The 25,412-nt window shown below is 53.4% G+C and overlaps 8 protein-coding genes across 8 annotated transcripts; 3 read left to right on the plus strand and 5 right to left on the minus strand.

The window, feature by feature from the left end:
- Positions 1–113: 113 nt before the first annotated feature.
- BBA_01508 (hsp70-like protein) lies at positions 114–2,275 on the plus strand (the record flags this gene model as incomplete). Its single annotated transcript, XM_008596605.1, has 3 exons — positions 114–140; positions 200–404; positions 462–2,275. The coding sequence occupies 3 exons, from the start codon at positions 114–116 to the stop codon at positions 2,273–2,275; spliced, it is 2,046 nt and encodes a 681-aa protein (XP_008594827.1).
- Positions 2,276–2,721: 446 nt separating this feature from the next.
- On the minus strand, positions 2,722–3,105 carry BBA_01509 (uncharacterized protein; the record flags this gene model as incomplete). Its single annotated transcript, XM_008596606.1, has 1 exon — positions 2,722–3,105. One exon carries the CDS (start codon positions 3,103–3,105, stop codon positions 2,722–2,724), a length of 384 nt encoding a protein of 127 aa, XP_008594828.1.
- A 743-nt stretch (positions 3,106–3,848) lies between these two features.
- Positions 3,849–5,839, minus strand: BBA_01510 (signal recognition particle 68 kDa protein; the record flags this gene model as incomplete). The annotated part of the gene is made up of 3 exons (XM_008596607.1): positions 3,849–4,380; positions 4,440–5,588; positions 5,649–5,839. The coding sequence occupies 3 exons, from the start codon at positions 5,837–5,839 to the stop codon at positions 3,849–3,851; spliced, it is 1,872 nt and encodes a 623-aa protein (XP_008594829.1).
- A 1,537-nt stretch (positions 5,840–7,376) lies between these two features.
- On the plus strand, positions 7,377–10,692 carry BBA_01511 (SNF2 family DNA-dependent ATPase; the record flags this gene model as incomplete). Its single annotated transcript, XM_008596608.1, has 2 exons — positions 7,377–7,833; positions 7,886–10,692. The coding sequence occupies 2 exons, from the start codon at positions 7,377–7,379 to the stop codon at positions 10,690–10,692; spliced, it is 3,264 nt and encodes a 1,087-aa protein (XP_008594830.1).
- A 747-nt stretch (positions 10,693–11,439) lies between these two features.
- BBA_01512 (Spc97/Spc98 family protein) lies at positions 11,440–14,377 on the minus strand (the record flags this gene model as incomplete). Its single annotated transcript, XM_008596609.1, has 3 exons — positions 11,440–11,877; positions 11,956–13,913; positions 13,987–14,377. The coding sequence occupies 3 exons, from the start codon at positions 14,375–14,377 to the stop codon at positions 11,440–11,442; spliced, it is 2,787 nt and encodes a 928-aa protein (XP_008594831.1).
- Positions 14,378–14,477: 100 nt separating this feature from the next.
- Positions 14,478–16,197, plus strand: BBA_01513 (proteasome A-type and B-type; the record flags this gene model as incomplete). The annotated part of the gene is made up of 3 exons (XM_008596610.1): positions 14,478–14,580; positions 15,414–15,952; positions 16,024–16,197. The coding sequence occupies 3 exons, from the start codon at positions 14,478–14,480 to the stop codon at positions 16,195–16,197; spliced, it is 816 nt and encodes a 271-aa protein (XP_008594832.1).
- Positions 16,198–16,537: 340 nt separating this feature from the next.
- BBA_01514 (C6 finger domain protein) lies at positions 16,538–19,446 on the minus strand (the record flags this gene model as incomplete). The annotated part of the gene is made up of 6 exons (XM_008596611.1): positions 16,538–16,879; positions 16,941–17,580; positions 17,634–17,696; positions 17,745–18,336; positions 18,393–19,259; positions 19,320–19,446. 6 exons carry the CDS (start codon positions 19,444–19,446, stop codon positions 16,538–16,540), a joined length of 2,631 nt encoding a protein of 876 aa, XP_008594833.1.
- Positions 19,447–22,947: 3,501 nt separating this feature from the next.
- BBA_01515 (Cytochrome P450 CYP548A5) lies at positions 22,948–24,848 on the minus strand (the record flags this gene model as incomplete). Its single annotated transcript, XM_008596612.1, has 4 exons — positions 22,948–23,865; positions 23,960–24,417; positions 24,514–24,664; positions 24,783–24,848. 4 exons carry the CDS (start codon positions 24,846–24,848, stop codon positions 22,948–22,950), a joined length of 1,593 nt encoding a protein of 530 aa, XP_008594834.1.
- Positions 24,849–25,412: the final 564 nt, after the last annotated feature.

Below are 25,412 nucleotides of genomic sequence, written 5' to 3' on the forward strand. Positions count from 1 at the left end.
CCGCCTCCATCACTACTCTTCATCCATTCTCATCACCCTCTCCTTGCGCCATTGTTTGTCGCGCGAGCTGTATCCTTTCTTTCTCTCCTAATACCCCTCATTTAATACACAAGATGCTCGCTTCGCGTCTTTACAGAGCTGTAGGTCAACTCTTTTCTGCCTTCGCTCGCAACCCAGATGGTCACTAACTCTATCGCAGCTACCCCGAGCTACCCCCCTGGCAGCCCGTCAGGCGGCCTTCAGAGCCCCTTTGGCATCCAGATTCGCTCGCTTCGAGTCGACTGCTGCTTCTGAGGGTGAACAAAAGGTTCAGGGCTCCGTCATTGGTATCGACCTGGGTACTACCAACTCCGCTGTCGCCATCATGGAGGGCAAGGTCCCTCGCATCATCGAAAACTCCGAGGGTAAGCTTTCAATTGAACTTCACTAGCTGCCGCAATTCTTGCTAACCATCAATCAAGGTGCCCGCACAACCCCCTCGGTTGTCGCCTTCGCCGAGGATGGTGAGCGCCTTGTCGGTGTCGCCGCCAAGCGCCAGGCCGTCGTCAACCCCGAAAACACTCTTTTCGCTACCAAGAGATTGATCGGTCGCAAGTTCACCGATGCTGAGGTTCAGCGCGATATCAAGGAGGTCCCCTACAAGATCGTCCAGCACAGCAATGGCGACGCCTGGGTATCTGCTCGCGACCAGAAGTACTCTCCCTCTCAAATTGGTGGCTTCGTCCTCAACAAGATGAAGGAGACTGCTGAGGCTTACCTTTCCAAGCCCATCAAGAATGCTGTCGTAACCGTCCCTGCCTACTTCAACGACGCTCAGCGCCAGAGCACCAAGGATGCTGGTCAGATTGCCGGCCTCAACGTCCTTCGCGTAGTTAACGAGCCTACCGCTGCTGCTCTCGCCTACGGCCTGGAGAAGGAGGCTGACCGCATCGTCGCTGTTTACGATCTTGGCGGTGGCACCTTCGATATCTCTATCCTTGAGATCCAAAACGGTGTCTTCGAGGTCAAGTCCACCAACGGTGACACGCACCTTGGTGGTGAGGATTTCGACATCCACTTGGTCCGCCATCTGGTTGCCGACTTCAAGAAGACGTCCGGTCTCGATCTCTCTGGTGATCGCATGGCTATCCAGCGTATTCGTGAGGCAGCTGAAAAGGCCAAGATCGAGCTTTCTTCCTCTCTCCAGACCGACATCAACCTGCCCTTCATCACCGCCGACGCCTCTGGCCCCAAGCACATCAACATGAAGCTCTCTCGCGCTCAGCTCGAGAAGATGGTTGACCCCCTTATCAGCCGCACTATCGAGCCCGTTCGCAAGGCCCTCAAGGACGCCAACCTCCAGGCCAAGGAGATTCAGGAGGTCATTCTCGTTGGTGGCATGACCCGTATGCCCAAGGTCGCCGAGTCTGTCAAGGGAATCTTCGGTCGCGACCCTGCCAAGTCGGTTAACCCCGATGAGGCTGTTGCCATTGGTGCCGCTATTCAAGGTGCTGTCCTCTCCGGCGAGGTTAAGGATCTCCTCCTCCTCGATGTTACTCCCCTCTCTCTTGGTATTGAGACCCTCGGTGGAGTTTTCACTCGTCTGATCAACCGCAATACCACTATTCCTACCAAGAAGTCTCAGGTCTTCTCTACCGCCGCTGATTTCCAGACTGCTGTCGAGATCAAGGTCTATCAGGGTGAGCGTGAGCTCGTCAAGGACAACAAGCTCCTCGGCAACTTCCAGCTTGTCGGTATTCCTCCCGCCCATCGTGGTGTTCCCCAGGTTGAGGTTACCTTCGATATCGATGCCGACTCCATCGTTCACGTCCACGCCAAGGACAAGTCCACCAACAAGGACCAGTCCATCACCATCGCCTCCGGCTCCGGTCTTTCTGACAACGAGATTCAGCAGATGGTTGAGGACTCCGAGAAGTACGCCGATGCTGATAAGGAGCGCAAGCTCGCCATTGAGGCCGCCAATCGCGCCGACTCTGTCCTTAACGATACCGAGCGCGCCCTGAACGAGTATGCCGACAAGCTTGACAAGACCGAGGCCGACGGTATCAAGGAGAAGATTACTGCTCTTCGTGAGTTTATCGCCAAGAGTCAGTCCGGTGAGGGCACCGCTACCGCTGCTGAGATCAAGGAGAAGACCGATGAGCTCCAGGTTGCCAGCTTGAACCTCTTCGACAAGATGCATAAAGCCCGCAACGAGGCTAGCTCGGGCGAGCAGGCTTCTGGCGAGCAGCAGCAGTCCACCGAGGGCGAGAAGAAGGACGAGAACAAGCCTTAAATGCCTCTTCCAGAGACTCACATCTGTTGTTATAACGACTCGTAAAAAGGCAGTTTCGGGTTTTGAAGAAGCGCAGAACTGGCATGTATTTTCTCATTGTATTTTTCCTGTACTCATATCCCCTTTCAGCCGTTGCTGCTATCCACTCAAAACCCTTCACCCATGTCATTTATTATCATGGTTTGCGGAACCGGCGTTGGAGCATAAAATCTCATTGAGAGATGTCTTTTACGGATGATTTCATGGACGCACGGAGGGGTGTCGTATTGCTTGATTTGAATGTAAAACAAAAAGTTGAAGTTAGATGATGATATAATAGCACCTCCCCCCTCTACATCCATGGAGAGCTGGAAATGTAATTTTGGCGAATAAAAAGATGGTTGTATTCAGAAGGTGTAGCTTTGAGTGGAAGTGATGGTAGTCGTATTTATTCCTCCGGACAACCGTCAACTCATCCACGCCCACGACGTGTTTAGCACATTCGTTCCATGCCACGAAGTCGGTCCCTCGAAGTCCTTTTCTGCAGCACCCCTTGTGCTCAACTCTACACTATCCGCCTCACACAATCGAAGTCTGGCCGCGCGCGCGTTGGCCACGTCTCGACAGCGCTGGCAGATGCGCCGTCTGAAGGCGCCGCTTCCGTTGCACTCTTGCCAGCGGCGGCCTGTGCCCATGAGCAACGCGACAACGAGCAGCGTGACGGTAATGATGGCAAAGCACATGGCGGCCGTCGGATGTTTGTTCTCTGCCATGTACGCGCTCCATAAGGGTGGTATCTCTCGCGCGACGAACGTGTGTGGTGGTGATGATGATGTGGGCAGCGGTGCCATTGTGAGGGGTTGTGTGTTGTAGATTATGGTGGTCTCTCCGGATGATGTTGGGCTACTCGAGTGATGAATTAGAGACAGACTTTGATATCAGGAGAAGAAGATGGACAGTCAAGGTCATGAAAAGAAGCGACCTCGTTGATTAGGTACAAGACAGGGGAGAAGTGTTGTACAAAGTTTCGAGGTTGCATCTTGGTCCCGAGTGTCGTTTGCGTGCCTGGCTCCTCCCATGAACAATGAATTCCCTGCCAAGGGAAAATCAAGATGGGCGAGTCTGGATTACGATCGATTGATCGGCTCAACAAGACAAGGTGACTGATTTGTCCTCCCTTTGGAGGGGGGGTGTTTTATCCCCAGGTTTCCGCTGGAATGGTAATGAGACAGGTCAGCGCGCCTGGTGCTGGTGATGGACAGGCGGCTCGCGGCCTGAAACATGGATATCGAGTAGCACACCGCGTACGGTAGTAACTCGGTCACCCGCCATGTGTAATGTTGGCAGCCAAACAGCCCGCTCAGGGCGATCACAGTTGTGAAGAAAATGGGTGTGCCACCCTGGTTGTGGTATCTCCGAGGAGAGAAAGGGGACCAAGACATGAATCTCACATCGCAATTCTCAATGTGAACATGCAAGGATACGCTTTTGAATATCAATTGCTTTTTATCGGCACTGCGGCGTGCGTTATATGCTACTATAGACAACTTTTTATGCATCACCTGTTCTCGGTGTTAGATTAGGAGACTACAGTTCATCTCCCAAAGCCAAACCACCCCCTCTTCTGAGACTGCGCCGGCTCACTAGCCGTCCCGGTAGCAGCAGACGATGTAGGGGCGGCAGTGGCCGCAGCAACGGCTGCCTTGCCAGGGTAGCCGATGTAGTTCCAGGCCACGTCGAGGAAGATGGGCTTGACGGGAATGAGAGCCTTTTTCGGCGGGAACTCGACCACGTTGCTCAGATCGACGCCGCCTGCGGGGAACTGGTGCAGGCGCTCGACCAGCGGCGCCGGAGTGGCTGTGCTCCTCGCGAGCTCCTCCTTGCGGAGGTTATCCACGTGGACAATGGCCTGGTGGCGGCGGAGCTCGCCGCGGACGAGGTCGGAGAGCTGCTGGACGGCGGCGCTGGAAACTTCAATGTTGGGAGGCGAGCCGGCAGCGGCGTCAGAGGGGGCTTCGGGGAGCTGCTTGGTGGCAAACTGACAGCGGTCGGAGGCATGCTGGATGAGAGCGAGGGCGTTGGCGACGTTGCCGATGATGGCGTGCGAGCGAGCAATAGACAAGGCCCTGAAAAACTGTTAGTAATTTGGAACCTAGGAGGTGGAATTGCGGCAGAGTCAACATACTTGAGGGCGGCAAAATAGCTCACAAAGGCATTTAACTTGTCTGAAAGTGCTTGATCAGCAGCCACGCCAGGCAACTCTTTGATGGATTCGAGATTTTGGAGTGTCCCGTCATATAGAGCAGCCTTCTCCTTTAGCTTCGTAAGCTTTCGCGAGATGGGAAGCTCGGTAGAACCAGACTCGTCGTTCTCTTTGCCCTCCGTCTCGACCTTCTTGATAGCCTTGGATCGGCCGTGCTCCTCCACAGCGCCGTCAGATTCTCCCGTCAGCACTCGGTTGCGGCCAATCCTCCAACTAATCATCTCAAAGTTGACAGCAGTCCGGGTAATTTGCAAGCTCTGCATGCGAGGATCGCTCTGCGCGACGCCTTCTCCGCGAAGCTCGTCAATAGCCTGCTTTGTAGCATCCACGGCATTTTGCGTAGCCGTCAAAATGTCGTCGTACGCAGCAGCAGCCTCGCGAGGAGAGCGACTTCTGCCCTTGGCCAAGCCTTCGGCAAGACTTTGCTTCGCAGCGTTGACGGAAGCCCAAGCGAGGGCGATTTGGGCGTCTTCGATGCGCACTTTGCGTGATCGCCAAGTAATGGTATCAGGGGCCTGGTCGGGGTTGCCAAGGCTAGTCTTGGCGTCGGACTTGCCAGACAGAGCACCAGGGTCAACGTCGTTGATCTGCTGTACGAGGACGGCATCGGTATCGGGGAAGGCCTTGTGCGCAATCGTTGGAATCGGGATGGTGCGGGGCGTCTTCAGCTGATAGGCGGCATATCGGATCGAAGGGTCTATGGTGTCGGCAAGAAGGTCCTTGTAAATGTCGCCCTTTCCGTTGGTAGTCAATGCTGTGTAGATCACTCTGGCAACAGCGTAGCTCTCGAGGCATGGTAGCCAGGCATGCTTTTCAAACTGCATGGCACCGACGATGAGGGCTTCGTAGGCTTTGGCTTCGAGGATATCGCGCGTCGAGGCGCCCGAGACGGCAGTCTCTGAGAGGGCTTCTACAAGATTGTGGGCAGTGTTGGCGGCTCGATTGAGTCGAGAGATAATGTGGGATTTGGTGCGGCCAGCAATTCCCTTGCGTCCTGTCGCGTGAGCAGCTTTGATGGACATGGCTTGCGCCCAAGCTCGCTCGCTGGTGAGCAGTAACAGGCGCACATATCTAGCATGACAGTCAACTCGAAATTTTGGGAAATACTGGCCTGTATTTTGGGAGTCTTACTCGTGGTTCTGTTCAATATTTTCAGAAGTGATGGCTTCCGTCTTGTGAAACTTGCCGCGGTTGCGTGTAGCGATGCCCAGCTTCTTGCGCGAGCTCAGCAGACGCTTGGACAGCTGGCTGTGATAGGTGGAGTAATCGCCATAGACGAGGGCATTGTCACGTCCTTGGAGGACGAAACTAGTAATGTCCATGGTTGCTATGCGCAGCCAGGCTCGAGTCGACGGTGATTGGGACCTGGGTTGGCCGAGTTCGAGGTTCGACTGAATTCTGGTGGGGTGGCCTCATGGCGGGGCAAAATTTGTGTGCCAGCTGGAGCTGGTTCGAGAGGTGAGTGTGCGATGGTTATGTAATCCGGGGTTTGGAGAGTAGGCTGAGATGGCATCTAGCTAATATTGCTATTTCGGATGATGTATTCTGTTACCTTTAGCCGTTGATTTATGTTCTTCTTCTCATTGCTTCCTAGAAAATCATGTCGGCATTTTTCCCCGTCCGCCTCCCTTTATTGTCGAATCCAAGGTTTCGTCATGGCAAGGCAGTAGTAGAGTTATCGGGTGTAAGTGGGAATAACGTGACAAGCTGACGCCTATTCAGCGTGACCTAGATGATGATTAAAAGGCGACGAAAATAATGACAATCAATCACAACAATTGCCTGATACTATCGATGATGACGACTCAAGTCGTATTCTAGCTGGAGACGTGGCATGGCGCCACCTCAAACTCGAGATGCATCCATCACATCGTGCTACGCGCCCGCTCGATAGAGCTGCCAGGGCCAGTCGAGAGGCCAGTGAGCCAGTCAGAGGCAATGGACAGGCCATCTAGGAAGGCTAGTCGGGCACGGCGCAGCTGAGAGTCTCACCTAAATTCGAGCAGTGGGTGTATTAGCGGCACAAGAGCAGGCTCACGTGCCAGTGCCAAAACTCTGAGTGTGCTATCAGAAGCGGCTCTTTTAATACCAGTACGATTGCCAATTGGTGTCGAGATGGTGGCGGGCCCTGTGTGGCGCACGGGCCAATCCAGGCTAACTGGCTCGTTGGCCAACTGGCGCAACAACAAAAAAAAAACCGAGACGGGCAGGTGACCTTGGTCGACTCCAGTGTGCTCCAGTGTGCACCGATGTTAGCTCCCGCTATAATCAACCTCCCGCATCCATTCTACAGCACGCCTCAGCACCATTTCTAGGTGCTCTTCTGCTCTGCTGACTTATCATGTCAATGTGACTGTTTCGCCTCTTCCCAAACCTCTTTCTTCACCCGGCCTCATTTTCCTATTCAGCACGCGCTCTCTCGTGCCTTTCGTAGGCATTACTCTCATTTTGGTCTTCTTTACTCTCTTTTTGCGCACCGGCTTGTTCTGCCAGGGACCTGTTCTTCTCCTTTCACACGCCCTGCCTTGCCACTATAGCCATTATTCGTGCTATAACACACCAAGCAGCGGCAGCAACCCGGTAATCGCCGCACGCGTGCTACCATCCAAATCAAACCGCCTTTGCTTGCTTAGTCGTGATAGTCTTGCAATGAGATCTGGGCCATTTGCCTCCAAGGCGCTATAACCCATCGACTTTACTGGTTCTGCAACGGGCTCGTTGCGTGAATCTCAATCTCACCACCGTTACAAACAGTATGTCTACCTCTCGTTTTCTTCCTCATCATCGGCCTTCCTCTAGCTCTCTCAATTTCTGAGACTCACATTTGACAAGCAATAGACCACCCTCTTTCCAGTCAACATGCAGTCCTGGAACCCAGCTGCGTTGCTTCAGCCTGGTCGTCGCCAGCCCAATAACAGTCGCCTGGGAACACCCTCCTCAAATCCCGCGTCACCTGTCCCCTCGGCGCTGCGAGATCGAATGGAATCTGAATCCAGTTCTAGCAACACGGTCTTCCATTTCGCCACGACTGCTGACAGTGCTTCGGACATTCCTAGTGGGCCATCGACGCCTGGTAGCATGACTCCCATCTCCGGAGCTGGGTCTTGGATCGAACGTGTCAACAATGTCCAGGCTCGGTCTGCTGTTCCCCAAGCTAAGCGAAGAAAATTTGACGAAGTTGACGACGATGGGAAGACTGCTAGCGTGCCCACAAGGCATGGCGGCAGTGGAGGCCTTGGAGACTATGTACGAGACCAACAGAAGCAGTCCAACGGCGCCATCGCCACACAGGCCATGATGGTGGACCTGACAGCTGGTAAGCTTCTCTATCATTGCACGTTTGCGCCATTCTGATATGCTTTCCAAAGGTACCGATGATGAAGTTCAGGAGATCAGCGATCCCAAGGACGAGGAGGTCTGCTACGGCATGATCAACACCTACCTAAACTGTACTCTAGTTCCGTCGCCAAAGCCCGGAACGCAATCTATATTTGGTCCCAGCTACATCCCACCAATCAAGATCAACCTGAAAAGGGCCGTAGGCGACCAGACTCTCAAAATACCAGCATCCGACTTTACACGTGAAATTATCGGCCACGTCGTACCCGTCACTGCCGGTGCTCTGAGTCCGCTACTCGATAGCAACCTGCGTTTGAGAACTGAATGTCGCATTCCGTCACAACCTCGGAAGCCGGGTGAGGAATCTGGAACTCCGACGTCCCGGGCGTACACTTTTGAGATTGTTCTCTATGGTCCGCTGAAATATGCTAAAAACATTGGAGAACACCTCAGAAGAAACTCTCAGAAGCTCGTGGCACCTTTCATGGTCCAGAAAGGCATCCGTGTCAATAACCCTCACGTTGGCGAGTATAGGCCACCCGCCCCCCGATCTTCGGTCAACACCAATGCACAGATAATGTCTAGTTCTCTGTCGACTCGCACTGTCGAGGAGGTGCGCTCCGAAGTTCTGGGCGTTTTCGACTCGATGACCAAAAGCGAAGATTTGCCTACCATGGAACCAAGCGCCATCATTACCACGCCGCTTCTCCGGCATCAGAGGCAGGGTCTCTACTTTATGACAAACCGCGAAACCGTTGATACTATAGACGACAGGGAGCGTGGCTTGGTCTCTTTCTGGCAGATCAAGCTCGGTCGAAATGGCCAAAAGTCTTATTTCAACATCATCACGGGACACGAACAAAAGTCGCCACCACCTGAGACGAAAGGTGGCATCTTGGCCGATATGATGGGACTTGGCAAGACTCTCAGCATCTTGTCTCTTCTCGCGACCACTACCGAAGATGCCAACCAGTGGGAGACGAAAATCCCCGTGCAGCCCTCTCCTGTGGACTCCAGAACTGTTGCTAGAAATGACATCTTGGGTGCGAATCAGCCCTCCCTCCCTTTGACCACCCTGCTCAGAAACTCAAAGGCTACCTTGATTGTGTGCCCTCTCAGCACAGTCACCAATTGGGAGGAGCAGATCAAGCAGCACATTCAACCTGGAACATTAAACGTTCATATTTATCATGGTCCAAGCCGTATTCGAGATACCGCAAAGCTTGCTTCCTTTGACGTCGTCGTTACCACTTATGGCTCGGTCTCCAATGAGCTCAGCTCTCGAAGGAGGGGAAAGCAGGGCCAGTATCCGCTGGAAGAGATTGGCTGGTTCCGCATCGTTCTGGACGAGGCCCATATGATCCGCGAACAAAGTACAGTACAGTTCAAAGCCATTTGTCGCCTGCAGTCGGACAGAAAGTGGGCCGTCACTGGCACGCCTGTGCAAAACCGGCTTGACGACCTCGCTGCTCTGCTTGCTTTTCTACGTTTGCATCCATTCCATGAGCAAAGCAAGTTCCGTCGCTTCATTGTGGAGCCTTTTAAAGCATGCGATCCTGAGATTGTTCCAAAATTACGCGTCCTCGTTGATACAATCACTCTCAGAAGACTCAAAGATAAGATTGATCTGCCACCTCGACAAGATCTTGTTATCAAGCTTGAATTCTCACAAGAAGAGCGCTCTATCTACGACATGTTTGCACGAAACGCCCAAGATCGTATTAAGGTCCTCGCTGGCACGCGTGACAAGGGTCTCGGTGGAAACACTTACATTCATATTCTCAAAGCAATTTTGCGACTACGATTGCTTTGTGCCCATGGCAAAGATCTCCTTAATGAGGCAGATTTAGCTGCTCTTGCCGGCATGTCTGCCGAAATGGCCATCACCATTGATGACGAAGACGAAGATGGACCGGCCCTTTCGCATCAAAAAGCACACGAAATGTTCACGCTCATGCAAGATACTAATAACGATGCTTGCACTGAATGTACCAAGAAATTGACAGCCAATGAAGACTCCATAGATACGGAAAGCCAGAGCGACATCCTTGGATACATGACGCCATGTTTTCACGTCATTTGTCGCTCTTGCATACGCAGTTTCAAGGAGCGCGTCAAGGCTAGCGTGCCTCCCGGTTACCTCGCAGGCCCTTGTATTGTTTGCAGAAGTCATATCCGATTCGACTTTGTTGAGCTACGCCGAGAAGATGTGGAGGCTGAGCATGATGGTGCTAGCCGCAAATCAAAGTCTGGTACCAAGCAGACAGATGGTTACGATGGGCCGCACACAAAGACCAAGGCCCTTCTGGAAGATCTTCTCAAGGCCGAGGCTGCAACCAGAGCCAACCCGACAGAGCCACCCTACAAGTCTGTGGTGTTCTCTGGCTGGACATCGCACCTGGATCTCATCGAGCTTGCCCTGAAGAGTGCTGGTATCTCCTTCACTCGACTCGACGGAACCATGTCACGCGCATCTCGCACCACGGCCATGGATAAGTTTCGTGAAGACGACAGCGTTCACGTCATCCTCGTGTCCATCATGGCAGGAGGTCTTGGTCTCAACCTGACTGCCGGCAACAGCGTCTACGTCATGGAGCCGCAGTTCAACCCGGCCGCGGAGGCGCAGGCTATCGACCGCGTGCATCGCCTGGGTCAGAAGCGTCCCGTGAAGACGGTCCGCTACATCATGCGCAACAGCTTCGAGGAAAAGATGGTGGAGTTGCAGGACAAAAAGACCAAGCTCGCCAACCTCAGCATGGACAACCAAAGTCGATCGCTCGACAAAGCGGAACAGGCGAGGCAGAAGCTCATGGATATCCGCAGCCTGTTCAAGTAAGGCAACTAACTGCACAACACGAGTGGTTTTTCTATTTTTTCCACCAATATATCATGATAATCACCATCTATTCGCGTCTTTCGACATTTTACGACAATCTATTATCTCAATGTTTGCTTTGTTGCAGTCTGGAGAAACGAAATCGGGATTCATTGGTTATTCGCATACTCATCTCGCATTCTCTCAGAGCTTCACTTTTCGCTTTTCTCGTTATTCACCATCTATGGCGCATTTCAACCCACAAGAAGACAAGACAAAGATGATTCTTATACCCCGACTCTCACGAGAAGAACGACTTTTTTTTCATTTTCGCTCTTTTTTTTTTCTTTTTTGCTGGCTTTCGCTGTCTAAATCCTGACAATTATACATCTGCCTCAGCATCTTTACAAGGAGCCCATTTCTTCTATGTTAATTATTTTGCTGATTTTTTCTTTTCTCTACTCACGACAAAAGGGGCATGGCATGGCGTTGGACAGCGGCGGCAGTAGCACAGTTTCAAGACGTCTCTTTGATAATCAATACAACATCATTTCATACATTCATGATGCATTACCCGGCCAGGATTGAATGGTGTTTATGTGCATGCAATCATGTAGTCATTCATTTAATCACCTAGCAAACGACATTCGGGGGAATCTAACAACTGCAATCCGCAGCCAAATGTACCTCATAACACGAAGCCCAAAACAAAAGAAATATGCAGTCATTTATGCCTCTTGTTCCTTTCAGCATCCTTTGGTGCTTGTTTTACATCACCGCCATCGAGTCCTCGTCCGCCTTCAGCCCCGTAAACTCGGTGCCCTGGTTGACGCTGCTTAGGCGCGCGCATAAACTTAGTAGCACCACCGTCTCCGTCGCCGCGTAGTGGTTGAGCGCGTCGAGCAGGATCTGTAGATGGCGACCAAAGTTATGCTCCCATTTGCGAATCAGGTCGTGAAGGTTGCGGAAGCGCGCCTCGACGTCGTCGGCCGACAGGATTGACGCATCTGCGTTGCTGCTGCCGTCTTTGCTGCTGCGGTTGGCCGCGGCCGCCCGGTCGGCCTGGAAGCGGCGCCACTGCACGCTCGTCATGCCCGACGGCTTGACGCCACCAGACAGGTCCGGATCAATCTTGTCGAGCTCCTGGGTGAGGAACTTGGTGTAGTTGGCAAACATGGTGCACGTTGTCGTAAGTTTGGCGTGAAGCTAGGAGCGCCGGGGCAAGTTAGCGCCTCTAAAAAAAATTGTGCGTATATTATATTGGGGGCCGAAGCAGCGCCATACCTTGAGAAGTTTGCTGTTGGTCAGCATGCATTCCTTGAGGCAAGTGTCCAGGAAGTCGACGTGATCCCCCATGAGCTCGTCCACTGTGCGGCTCGAGCCCGACGCCTCCTCCCCATTCTCGGCGCCCTCGTTGAGCCGCGACATAAACTTGGACCAGTTGGGCTCAATGACCTCTGCGGTGCAGAAATACAGCAGCTGCTGTACAAAGGTCAGCATGCGCGCGCGCAGCGTCCATACGCGGCGCTTCCAGCGCTCGAGCGCGCGGTTGGAGCTCCTGTGCGCCCAACTCGTGCCGCGGGTGTGGAGGTGCCACGCCGACGACAGCTGTGACTCGAGGTGGCGCAGGGAAAAGAGGTACCGGAACAGCGCCTGGTAGCGCCAGACGGTCTTGCGGCTGACGACGAGGGAGACGGGAAAGGGCACGGCATAGTCAAACTGCAGCGACGTGTAGCCTGTCGCGTTCTTGTCCGTCTCCACGGGTTGGTTTGACAGCGGCTGCAGCACCTCGCCCTGCTCAATGCCTGTAATGTTGACCACGCGCTGCAGCGACTTGACGAGGCTCATGTCATTCATCTCCACCTTGACGTCCTCCTTGAAGGGGTCCAGCGAGACGACGCTGCCCGGCTGCCGCAAGATGAGGTCCAGCAGATACTGCAGCTTGCCGGCGTTGACCGACTTGGCCGGTTTGCGAAGCTCCGGGTTGCCGAGCTCCATGAAGTGCGAAAAGTAGTCCGAAGGGTTGAGGAAGAAGTAGTGCTTGAGCGAGCGCAGTCGCGCAGGCAGCGCGTGGGTGGTGAGGAGCAGCTGCATGAGCGACTCATTGGCGTGCGCGTAGGCGTTGTTGACGTTTTCCAGGAAACGACTGTCGTCAAATGTCGTCGGCACATCGGGTACGACCTTGCTAACATCGACGCCACCGCACTCGCGAACTACATTAAGATACTTGCCTGCCAGCAGGACTTTGGCCTTGACGCCTTCTAGTTGCGGGGGTACGTCCTTGTCGCGAATAGTGTAGCGGCGCTCCCAGTACTCGTCTGTGTAATCCTCCTCCAGCCTCTCGCGTTTGATGCTCTTTTGCTCCTTTATCAAGAATTCGGAGTGCGGGTCTCGGATCGCACCGTGGTGTAGCCACTCGTTGAGCATGCTCATATACGGCTTGCTGGCGTCGCGTAGTAACGACGTGAGGAGCGTTCGAACAGCTGGATCTCCGGCCATTGACTCCAGACGTTGCGTCACCAAGCCCAGCACAACACCGCCTTTACAAAGCTTTTTGGCCGACATGTTGCCAGGCATGAGATCACCACCTTCTGTCAGTCGCTCTATGACCTTGTCGTAGTCCTCAACGCTGTCATCGTCCTCGTCCTCGCTCTCGTCATCGAGCAGGCCGTTTTTCTGTAGCAGCTGCTGGGCTAGTGAATATAGTTGAAGCATCAGATGACTGGTTGGTAGGGTGTGGATATTTAGCACATGTACTGTAAACGTCTCGCTCGTGAGGAATTGTGTTTCTAGCTCAGCAATCATGACGATGTAATCTTGGAGATGTTTCCGTACGGCGGCGCATAGTGCGTGGTTGACGGAACCGAATTCTTCGCGACTTTGAACGTCGACAAAAGCTTCGAGGGCAGAATAATACGTGGCCATTTTCAACATCGAGGTCGCCAGATCGTGTAAGCTCAGATCAAGGCCTGGCAGTATGCGGAAGCTGGGCCCTGATAGGCGGTCTCGTTCCTCGGTCGGATCATAGCCCTTTGCGAAACGAATATATTGTCCTTCGTATCCCATGAAAGCGAATAGCAAGTCCTCAACAATGGCGGCTTCTTGTACGTCAAGGGATAGTTCGGCCAAAGGTGTCGGTTGCGGGGCATTCGGGACTGTGGAAGCGAGAGGCGGGATCGATACCCGCGAGGCCAAGGGTGCTGTCGTGTGAGGCCGTAACGTGACCTCAGGATTCCAAGGTACTATTCGAAAAAGGTATGCATTAGATCTCAGTTCAGGTCCTCCCCTCCACGGCGCGAAGAAGCGCAAGCATACCTTGAGCTGCTTCCGATTTCGAGTCCCTGGGCCGCCACTCCGCCGTTTTCTGTCTAGAAATGTCTGCAGGCTTACGCTCGCCCGGCGCGCTGCGGCGCTGAATCTTCTCGGGGCTGGCCGTGCGCGGCACGATGCGCTCAATCTGCGCCTCGTAGACACGCTCCGTGACCTTGCGCTCCTCGTAGCGCCTCTCCTCGGCGGCGGCCATGCTGATGGGGCGAGGGTTTCCCGAGGCGGAGCGCTTATGCCCTAGACTCGCTTGAAAGCTGCCCGAGAGCGACGGCGGAGGGGCGTTATTCCTGCCTTCTTGCCGCTCGTGCTTGCTGCTTGTCATTCGCGGCCGTTCGTCGCCGTGGCCGTTTGCGCGACTCGATCTTGGTGCGCCGGACATTGTTGTCAACGGGTTCTTGATTATATAATTGGTTTCTTTTTTTTATTGTGTTGATTGGCGGGCTGCGTATGAGGCACCCCGTAAGTGATTTGAGCTGCACATGAACGCGCGTGGAAGTTCTGACCGACAAACGAACAATGGTCCAACCGCGATTGAGCTATGGGTGGTGTATAATATTGGCGGAAGCATCACGTCCCACCAAGGTTAAGACGCGTCTAGCAAGGACCTCCCATCAGGTACCGATTTAGACGAGGGCGCTGTTGGCGGGGCCGCCTTACAGTGGCCTGAGCTGCTTCCACCACGCTTTTTGCGGATTAACTAGGGTCCGCTTCGCGGGAGCTTGCCGGTGCCGCTTTTACATAAGGTCCTTGTACAAGCTCCAAGAAGGCGTCCATGCGCATGCTAAATGGACGGCGGAACCAATTCTATCAATTCGTAACATCGTTACGAAATGTATAATTGCCAGCATTGGTGTATTTAAGCCCCTGGATTCTGTGTAAAATGCAGATCTTCCTAAGGAGCCGACTTTTCTTCCAACTTATTCCCGTTGCCTGTCACACAATCTGCTATAGCAGCATCGACACTAGCCCCAAACTGGCCCAAGCACCAGAGGCTGCGTAGGCTCAATTGCCTAGCTCACCACTACCGCCGGTCGCTGCGGTCACAGAGCTTCAGCCTGGCCCGTTTCCCGCGACCACCCATCGATCGAAAACGACGAAATCCATCCACCTGGCAATACTACCTTTTGCAACTTTCACGGCTTGACAACCTGCAGCGGCATCCACCATTTTCCATTCGATCAAAATACACACCATCTCGATTTCCAAAGCGTGGCGATACACCCCAACCACCACCGCCCAACATGTTCATGTCAAGATCAGAATACGGCAAGCTTTCCCTGCCCCCTCCCTTCTCTGTGCCTGCGCATTTCCGACAGCTTTTTTTCTTTTCTGTCGGCGCAAATTCCGCAAAGCCAACCAACCTTCCCTCCCTCCCTCCCTCCCTCCCAGCTAACCATGGACCTCTATCCTCACAGACCGAGGCATCAACACCTTCTCCCCCGAGGGCCGCCTGTTCCAGGTCGAGTACTCGCTCGAGGCCATCAAGCTGGGCTCCACGGCCATTGGCGTCGCCACCTCGGAGGGCGTCATCCTCGGCGTGGAGAAGCGCGTCACCTCCACTCTGCTCGAGACGTCGTCGGTCGAGAAGATTGTCGAAATCGACCGTCACATTGGTTGCGCCATGTCGGGCCTGCAGGCCGACGCCCGCTCCATGATTGAGCACGCCCGCGTCGAGTGCCAGAATCACCACTTCAACTACAACGAGGCCCTCGGCGTCGAGAGCACCACGCAGGCCATCTGTGATCTCGCTCTGCGCTTCGGAGAGGGCGCCGAGGGCGAGGAGACCATCATGAGCCGGCCGTTTGGCGTCGCCCTGCTCATCGCCGGCCACGACGAGAACGGGCCCCAGCTGTTTCACGCCGAGCCCAGCGGCACCTTTTACCGATATGATGCCAAGGCCATTGGCTCGGGTTCTGAGGGCGCCCAGGCTGAACTGCAAAACGAATATCACAAGGTATGTCTCCGCACCGCAGTGCCCGCTACCCATGTATCTGTTTGACGACGCTGATCCGGTTGCCACTCCAGTCTCTGACCATTGTTGATGCCGAGACTCTCGTCTTGAAAACTCTCAAGCAAGTCATGGAGGAGAAGCTCGACTCCAAAAACGTCCAGCTCGCCAGTGTTACCAAAGAAAAGGGCTTTAGGATATATACAGATGAGGAAATGGCCGCTGTCGTCGAGCGACTACCGGCAAACTGAGAGAAACGGCGCTGTATTTTTATAGAGGTAGAGCATCTTGAGACTGCTAGCTGAAACGAATGAAAACCAAAAAAAAAACAACCCCGTCATTGCTTGCTTCATTAATACTACCCCCCATCAGCTGTATTTCTACACGGCCACCAGTAAAAACCCCACGGATAAATATATAAAAAGAAAAGATAAGGAAACTCGAAACTCATGGCACCTTTTCGAAGTTGCAGCGGGCGCCTTCCTGCGCGGGTATAGCTATAGTTGTGAGATGACATGCTCTACCCATCTGACATCACACTCCTTTCAATTCCCCAACTAAAAACAAAACAAAAAATAGCTGCCCAGGTGGCTACGTGCGGTCATCACGTAACTCGAGGCGAGCCAAGTCTTCCTCTGCAGCCAGCAGCCCAAGTGCCAATTGGGCCCTGTCGGCCCTTGCCAGCACAATGCGCTTGTCGCCCTCTTTTTCGAAGACCTCGTCCAAGCGTCTGGCAGTTCGCCATATTGACTGCGCATGCTCTTCGACCGTTCGAGTTATGCTATCGTACGGTGGGCCTCGTCCCATTTGAGCTGCCTTCTTCCATACAGCCTCGCATCCGGTAGCGATCTGCTTCGCCGATTGCCAGCCTGTGTACTGAGCAACATCTGACATTCTTTGAATCAGCCAGTGTCGTTGATTGTCCACTTGGAACTAGGCAGTGTTAACCAACAAATACGAACAACTCGACGAACCATCGCAGCAATGAACTTACCTGTACGCCAGCTACGAATAGACAAAAGGAGCACTCAATCAGTGCCGCCACGAGCAAAGGATCTGGAGTCGATCTAGGATTGTCCGCCCAGAGTCCAGAGGCGATACGCCCGATTTGGTTCGCGTATACTGCCGTATCTTTGGCAGCCATTCCTGCTGCCTGCATAGCTGCTGGTGGCATATGCGGGTGTGCCCTGTGGAGATGAATCAGGCCCATGTAGTAGTTCATCCACACACCCGCGATTGAATATGTGCGATATTGTACAGCAAGTCCGAACGGAGACTCTCTCCTATCTGCATATTCGGGGCTTAGCGGCCGAAAGTCTGGGCCAAAGCTGTCCTTGAGAGCATCAAAAGCCTGCTTAATGCTTCCCCACTCTTCAAGAGCTGCGTCAAGTCTGGCACGAAGATCTATTTCGTCCGATTGTTCGCTCTGGGGTGAGACTTGGCGCGGTGGACTAAAGCCCATTGGTGTCTGAAAAGCTCCCTGGACCGGAATAATGCCCGGGAATGGCGGTGGTGTGTTCCCGGAAGGGGGCCCGGGCGGGGCCTTAAACACCTTGCGCTTTCTTGCCAAATCTTTGGCAGCAAAGTTCGCGACGCGACCAAGTAGTAAAATCAAATGGTCGTATGTTCCAAAGCTGAGCGAAACATTAGTATCGTCTCTCTCCATCTATAGCCAGTATTCACTCACATCTGCCCAAATCTTGCCATAGGTGCCCTGGGAGGAATTTGCGACCATTCTTTATAGTCCATGCTGTGTAGTGTTAGCAAGATGGTCGTCGTGCTTCTTGACGGGACTTACAAGAGCTTGGTGCCGCCGAGTACACTTTGGTAAACATCCATTTTGCAAAACCACCAGTACAGGTCCGAGAGATTTTCGAACTTTTCGATGTCTTGCCCTGTTACGTCGAGCAAGTGCTCCATATCTGGCCCGTCTTCCTCAAGGCCGTAGTCGTCGGCGTATATCGGAGAGCCAGAAATAGTTCGTAAAAGTTCGAAGTCCAAATTCTCCTGTTCTTTTGGTACAAAGGTCGGATCATTCAGCGAGCGTTGTTGCTCCAGCAGTCGACGCTTTGGTAAACAGCGACGCGCTTGTTCTCGCAATGGGACCTCTCGAAGCAGGATACTGGCCCCATTGAGATGCTTGCACCAGTTTTTATGATCAGCCATCCAAACTTCAAAATATCCCAACAGCAATGTCGCGGCAATTGTAGCTAGATGCGTTCTGCGGGAGGGGGAGTTAACATTCCTTGCGACACGTCTGATGGCTCTCGAGTAGTGTCGTATGGCGGCGACGTGGGTCTGTCCCTGTATCTTTGCGAGTTGGAAGCTCGCCATGGCAAGCATGGCGTGTAGCAGGCCAGGGTGATGAAATGCAATAACCGGTAGCGTATCTGTGAGTTGGGCTGTCAGGGAATATGATACTGCGCCAAAACAACAAAGGACTTACAGCTCCAAAGATTGTGTCCCTTTGAATGGAAGTCTTGCTTCTCTACTGGGTCACAGGGATGGCGCTCATACATGGAAATGGTTGGGCTGGTGACGTTCAGAAAATAAGCAAAAACAGTTATTTCACCGCGATTGCGCAGCTCTGAGTTCGCTGGCGAATCCATGTAAGAGAACAGAGCTCCGCTGTGAGCAAAGAAGTCGAACTTCCTAGCCTCTACCCGTGGGCCATTCCATGCTCTAGACAAAGATTGTAGACCACGCGAGTTTGAAGGCTCGGGTAGTCCGTCATCGGATATCGACATGGCATCCTCATCCTCCTCATCATAAGGCAAAATGTGTTGATGCCCCGTTGTTAGTGGCTGAGCGAGCCCACCAAAAGGTTCTTGCCAGTTTGTCCGAATTGGCCTCGTATGACTGGCCATGGGTGGTATGCTCTGCTCATTGTCGGACGCCGTGAGAGGATTTCGGAACATGGGTGGTAGCTCGTACAACTCAGCATTATTGAAGGCGTTAAAGTCGAAATATTGGGGCTGAGATGCCGGCATGCCTGATTGCGTGAAGAAGACATCCTCCGAGCGGCCGATATTCGTATCATTCTGAGCCGAGTGGCCAGGGTGAACAGGTGGCCGAGGGGCGATGGGGGTCAACGAGGGTCGAATGCCAGGTCGAGTGAGCTGAACATGCATATTTCCCATGTCAGGCGCATGGTTTCCGCCATAGCCTGAGGATTGGAACGGACCTTGAGAAGCGCTCAAGGGTTCCTTGAAAACCACTCTAGGGTTATATCCTTCACAGACTCGTTTAGATTTGATGCAATTGGCACACGTGGGTCGACCCTCGTCACATTTTATGCGTCTCTTTCGGCACGCTGTGTGAAAAGTTAACATGTGGCAAGAAAACGGCTGTGGATAGAGGGGGGTTTGTTTACTTAGACAACCTGTTTTGGTTCTCTTGCGGACGCCTGGCTTTCTATTGGGTTCATTCTGATCATTGCCTTGCCTATCCGAGGCTTCGGGCAGGCCGTGGGAGTCTTGAACGGTCGAAACAGCCTCCATGGTGTAATTATTGTCTGTGTATCTCTCGAGGAGCAGGCTGTAAATGATGGATACAATGAATACAGTCTCAGATTGTGCAGTGTGCGTGGCCAATATATTGTTGTATTACTTGGCGAGGAGCATTTTGAAGCGTCTGCGAAGTATAGCGTTAAGATGAAAAGAAAGCGGCGGACTCGGAGATATATGGACTGGGCCAAACTGAAGAAGCATATGTCGAGGTCCGAAAGAGATACCGAGATGTGTGTTGAGGGGGTTGGAAAGGTTTGTGAGCAAGCCAAGGACAGATGCATGCGGCAGGGCAGCGCTGTCCAACTCTGTGGTTGCCAATAAACAACCACAGCAGGCTTGATGTGAAACAACGACGGTGTAACTCCAAGTCACGGGTAAGTAAACAGGAAAGTATTGGTAGTGTCGAGCCGGGAAGATGCAGAGAGCAGGTCTGACGGCGGGGGCTACCTGGTGGTGCAAAGCTTGCTCTGGGCATGGGATTGTGGGTTGAACCTGGCCGGCAGGGAAGCCCGGAAGCCTCGCAGGGAAGCGGTATCCGTGGAGCTGGTCCAGAAGTAAGTGGAATGGCAGAATGATGATGTTGACTGCTTTTCGGAGCTTGTCTTGTTGCAGAAAACACAGGAGCGAGGAGGGACAGCAATCGGGTGCGTGCAGTGGGGACGGGGCTTCCACAGCGGCTCCCAGGGCGTCTTGGGGAGCGAGAAAAATGAAAGGCAAGTGGCCGATTGAGTATTACAAGAGACGGTAGGTGTCTGAGGCGTAGCGATGGGTATTGAATTGGCGGAGAGGTTGACAATGGCGAGAGCAGCAGAAGTGAGGAAGTTGAAGTGGTGGCTTGGGGGCTAAGAGATGTATGAGGGCCGAGGACGGGTGGGATGGAAGCTTGTAAGCTTGCCCCTCCGAAGACTTTGGCCAGGAAGGGGGGGGGGGGGGGGGGGGGGGTTTTCCAGGGCAGATGAGACAGGCCATTTTTAGGTCACCATCCAGCGCATCCTCCAACTACCACAGTCTATCTGAAGCTCGCGGAGAATTGGCCACTTATTTTGTACTCATGGAATTGATAGAAAGAAAAAGCAACAGCAATCTAGCAAATCAGAACCCGCATCAAGCCAGACAACATGCACACCATGGTCTGTCTGTCTGGCTCACCGGCTGGCAGTCGGCTTGCATTGCCTTGGTACCTACCTAAGCCCACTGTAGGTACAGGGACTAGATGGGACTTTAGCGGGTTTTAACGGGGCGCAACAACGCTATCGCGCCAACCGTTGCGCCACTAAACAAGCTAAAATCCCCAGCTCCCAGGTACCTCACAGTAATAAACGTGCCTTGCGCCCGCAGGTAGATGCGGGGCTGCACTACGATTTCTACCTACACATGTTGACATGCCACTCACAAATCTGCCCATATGCATACGTCTTCGGCGAACTTTGCAGAGAAAACTACGAAAAGCCGATCTCGCCCTACTACCTACTTGTATTCCACTCTCGTACCTAGAGACAATATTTTTAAGTTCCGCTCACTGCTGGTATCGAATCGGCTCAGCCTCGGGCGTGCTCAGCTTCGGCCCCTCCTTGGACGTATACTCGTGGGCGCCACCATCTTATTATGACATGGATGAGGTTAGCCATCAACCTTGATTCTCCTTCCTTATTGCGGCAGCACTCCTTTACAAGAGTCGCCTAATGCAAGATCCGAAGTGGCGCTTGAACGCCTGCCGCACGTCCCACCAAGCATCTCGCGAGGCAAGCCAGTCCAGCGAGCCACAGCTCAGTTTGGCGTCACCATCAATGCCAGCCGCATCTCAAGGACAGCAAAACAAAACATATCCCATACTATTGCGAGCATTCAAGGCATTCATTGCACTCATGCCACAATCAACTGCAGCATCACAGCCCTGGTATCACGGCGCTGTTCCTTCTCTTCCAGCTCAAACCCCATGGTTGCGCGGCCGAGCTTGGCCTGTATTTTTTTTGCTACAAAATGGTGGCTTGAGCCTGTGCGTTACGCGGCCGAAATTTTGTGTGTACTAGATGCTACACGACATGCCCTGCACGTTGATTCGTCGTGCAAGGTCTCCTTTGTTGTCGTATGACGCACGCCTGGATTGTGGTCGGTGATCCCATTGCATTGAAAGCCCATCGACCTATACCCTGTTATTGGCACTGACGAATCGCAAACTCTTCCGTTTCAAGACATTCTGTCCGGCGATGACCCCGGTCTTGTGTCGCCACCTCCTAGCCTCAGACTCAGGTTGTACATGATATTACGAAGCATGCCGTGTTCAGTGGACAGGAAGATGCAATTGCTACCATGCTCTGTCCAGATTTTCATGCCAGCCCTACTCTTCGGCCATGTTACCCAGATAGCCTCACTTTGATCAGATGCAATATCACATTCAACTTTGCCCATCATGAAGTCGAATATGATTCGTCTGAAAATGCACAAACAAATATAGGCAGAAGCTGATGGAGGAGTTCCACTTTCGTTTCAAAGCTTTCCTTGAATTCGATTACGATTTCAACAACTCAGACACCGTGATCGTTGAGCCCTTGAGATCTTGAACCGGTCTAGGACCTCAAGCGAGGGCGCCGTGTCCGATGTCGCTCTGCTGCCTTACTGCTCGAGCCTGATTGGTGACACATACTCTTTGCGATGAGCTTCTCAAGCAGGTAGCCGCTTTCAGCCGGTATAGGAACTATTTGCTAATCTTTTGAGGTTCATGCAAAGAGGTAAAGCCCTACCGTGGTCTGCGGTGGAGTCGCACTACGTGCTAGTCAGTAGAACATTATATTACGGTGTATAGCTGGTTGAGCTTGGCAATAATACAAATACGAAAAGGAAGATGGGTCATGTTAACTAGGTAGCCTCACCTCGATCTGATGTAATATCACACTCAACTTTGCCATGAATGTGACAGCTCTATATATACCTAAGAATGAGCTAAAAGAGGTACTATTTCTAGGAACTTGTTTATATACTAGGGCCCTACTTAATTCCCCTTGCCTGACTTTAGCAATTACACGTAGTAGGGCGCCGCTTTAGCTACCGCCTACTTAGAAATAATGTTCACTGAATGACCATTTGATCATATTGAAACTGGAAATTTAGGCAAATGGGCTTATTTATATACTAGGGCCCTACTCAATTCCCCTTTCCTGACTTTAGCAAATTACACGTAGTAGGGCGCCGCTTTAGCTACCGCCTACTTAGGAATAATGTTCACTGAATGACAGTCTGATATCACATTAAAAATGAAAATTCAGGCAAATCACTTCTTCATTTTCATGTTTTTTTCTTAATTGTATGTACATATACTTCCCAACTCAATATATCCCGTAGAGTTGTGGCTGGTCTATCAAAGCTCGTCGCCTTTGCAACAGCCATCCATGACGTGCGATCAATCTCCAGTCACGGGCATTTCAGTTTTTTTTTTTTTCTTTTTTCCCAGCATCATCAATCATCATTGTCGTCGTCATCACCGCATCCGCTTCCTTACTCATGATTCACCTTTTTAAACTCGACAACCGGACCCTTTTTGGCACTGGTAAACGTGTCGACGAGCTGAAACTCGCCGGGACGGTGACGGCCCCATTCATTGCCGGCGCGGCCCTCGCTGGGATCCTCGACACCGACCGCTTTCCGCATGTCGTACGTGTAAATGGTGCGGGCCAGGGTGGTGGTCATTTCCGCGTAGGCGAGGGCCTTGCCGATGCAGCCGCGGGGCCCGATGCTAAAGGGGCAAAAGGCCGAGGCGGCGAGCGACACGTCGTCCTGCGAGGTCTCGCGGCCGAGAGCACTGCTCTTGGCGCCGGGGAGCCAGCGCTCGGGTACGTACGAGTAAGGGTCGGGGAAGTAGTCCTCGTTGTGGTGGACGGTGTAGTGGGGGACGCCGACGACGGTGCCGACGGGCAGGGCGTGGCCGTCAATGGTCATGCCGCCGGCGAGGATCTCGCGGGGCAGGATGCCGCCGACCGAGGGCGATAGGCGCATGGCCTCGTCGATGCAGGCGCGCAGGTAGGTGCAGCCGCCGAGCGCGGGCCCGTGCACAATCTCCTCGACGTTGGCGAACCGGCCGCGAATCTCCTCGGCCACCTTTTGCAGCGCGTGCGGGCTGCGCACCAGGTAGAAGAGCGTGGCCGCCATGGCCGTCGACGTCGTGTCGGACCCGGCAATGATGAGCAGGTTGGACTCGCCCCAGAGCTCGGGCGTGCTGAAGCCCTGGCCGGTCTCGGGGTCGCGCGCCTTGAGGAGGTAGTAGAAGAAGTCGCGGCGGTCCGTCTCCTCGCCGAGCTTGGTGCGCTCGGTGAGCTGGCCCTTGCTGTAGGCCATGTAGCGGGCGCGACCGTCGGCTAGCTTGGGAAAGAGGAAGCGGTCAATCTTGAGCTTGTCGACGATGGGCATGGTGCCGCACTATTAGCATGTTAGATGGATTCATCTGGTTTGGATGCGTGTATGTCGTTGTAGGTGTGTGTGTGTGTGTGTGTGTGCGTGTCTCGAAACTTACAATGAGATGTCTGGTGGTGGCCGCCTCGACCAGCTCCAAGGCGAAGCGATTGTCCGGACGCTCAAGCATGTGAAAGGCCTTGCCGAAGCTCAGGTCGCCGAGAATGTCCATGGCCAGGTAGTTGCACCAGTCGGCCATGTTGCGGGGAGCGGACCAGCCCTTGGCGTCGACCGGAGAGGCGCCGTCGCACAGGCCAATCTGCTCACAAAAGGTGCGGACGTTGCCGAGAATGTAGCGCTGCATCTCCTTCATGGCACCCTCGGCAAAGGCGTGCGAGAGCACACGGCGCTTGCGGGCGTGAACGTCCTTGTCGCGGGTGTTGTGCGTGTTGGCCGCGGGATGGACAAAGGCGTCGTAAAACTCGGCCTTGCGAACATTGGAGCGGAAGCCGTAAATTTGCTTGAGTGCCGTGTTGGAGTTGAAGGAGACGCTGTTGGGGCCGAAGCGAACAACCTTGCCTGATGGTTGTTAGTTTTTTATGAATGAGTCTGATGGAAGGATGAGTGAGGCAGGGGAGGGGGCAACGTAAGTTTCAATGTACACAGAGGACGTACCATATTTCTGGTGCATGCGCCAAAACTCGAGATGGCGATCACCCTTGTAGGCGTGGTAGAGCTGATAGGCATCGGTAATCTTGGCCAGAAAGGGGCCGGGGTACTTGGCCAGAGGGTGGAAAAAGACTCTGTAGACGATGATGGCGACGGCCTAGAAGCAAGCCCGCGCATTAGCGACAAGCCGTAATGAATGAGAGTTTGAGGCTTCTCAGCGACTCCTTCATCGAAGAATCCGAAAAGCAAACAATAATTGCAAGCGTAAAACATACATAAAAGGCACCTCCGCCGACGAGGAGGCCCAGCCAAACCTGAAGGTGGGCGAGACCGAGCGCCATTATCAGAGTGTTGGAAAGTGTCGTCTTACAGTCAAGTAGACTACTATTGGGGCATTCAGGATGAAGGAGGAAAAGAAAGGGAAGGATTTGGAGAAAGGCTGAAGAGGCGGGCACGAGCACACTAAAAGGAAAAATCGACCGCAGCCCGGTGTAAACACAAAAAATGAAATAAGTGAAACTACGAATTAGATTAGTCTAGATCCGAAAGCATGGCCGCCCAATGTAGCCAGCATACGTTGTTGTGACGGGACGCCGGGGGTGGCGGAGGGGCGGGCGGCGCGGACTGTTGGAGTAGCAGATTCGGCGATGGTGGGGGAGAACCGGGGGGGGGGGCCAAGGGTTAGAGACATGCATGCTCAGCCTTTGGGGTTTCTTACCCGTTCTTTTGATTAAGCATGCTCCAAAATCCTCCAATCCAGTGTCTCGCAATTACTGCCACCCTCACTATTCGTAATCGCCACGGCGTTTCTAGTCGTAAGACTGAGCCATCCACTACAAAAAAAAGGTGGGCGCGCCGGCTGGCTTGCGCCGGCTGCACACGGCACAGATGCCTTATCGATTGGC

Source organism: Beauveria bassiana, assembly GCF_000280675.1.
Source record: "Beauveria bassiana ARSEF 2860 unplaced genomic scaffold BBA_S00003, whole genome shotgun sequence".
In the NCBI taxonomy this organism is placed as follows: Eukaryota; Fungi; Ascomycota; class Sordariomycetes; order Hypocreales; family Cordycipitaceae; genus Beauveria; species Beauveria bassiana.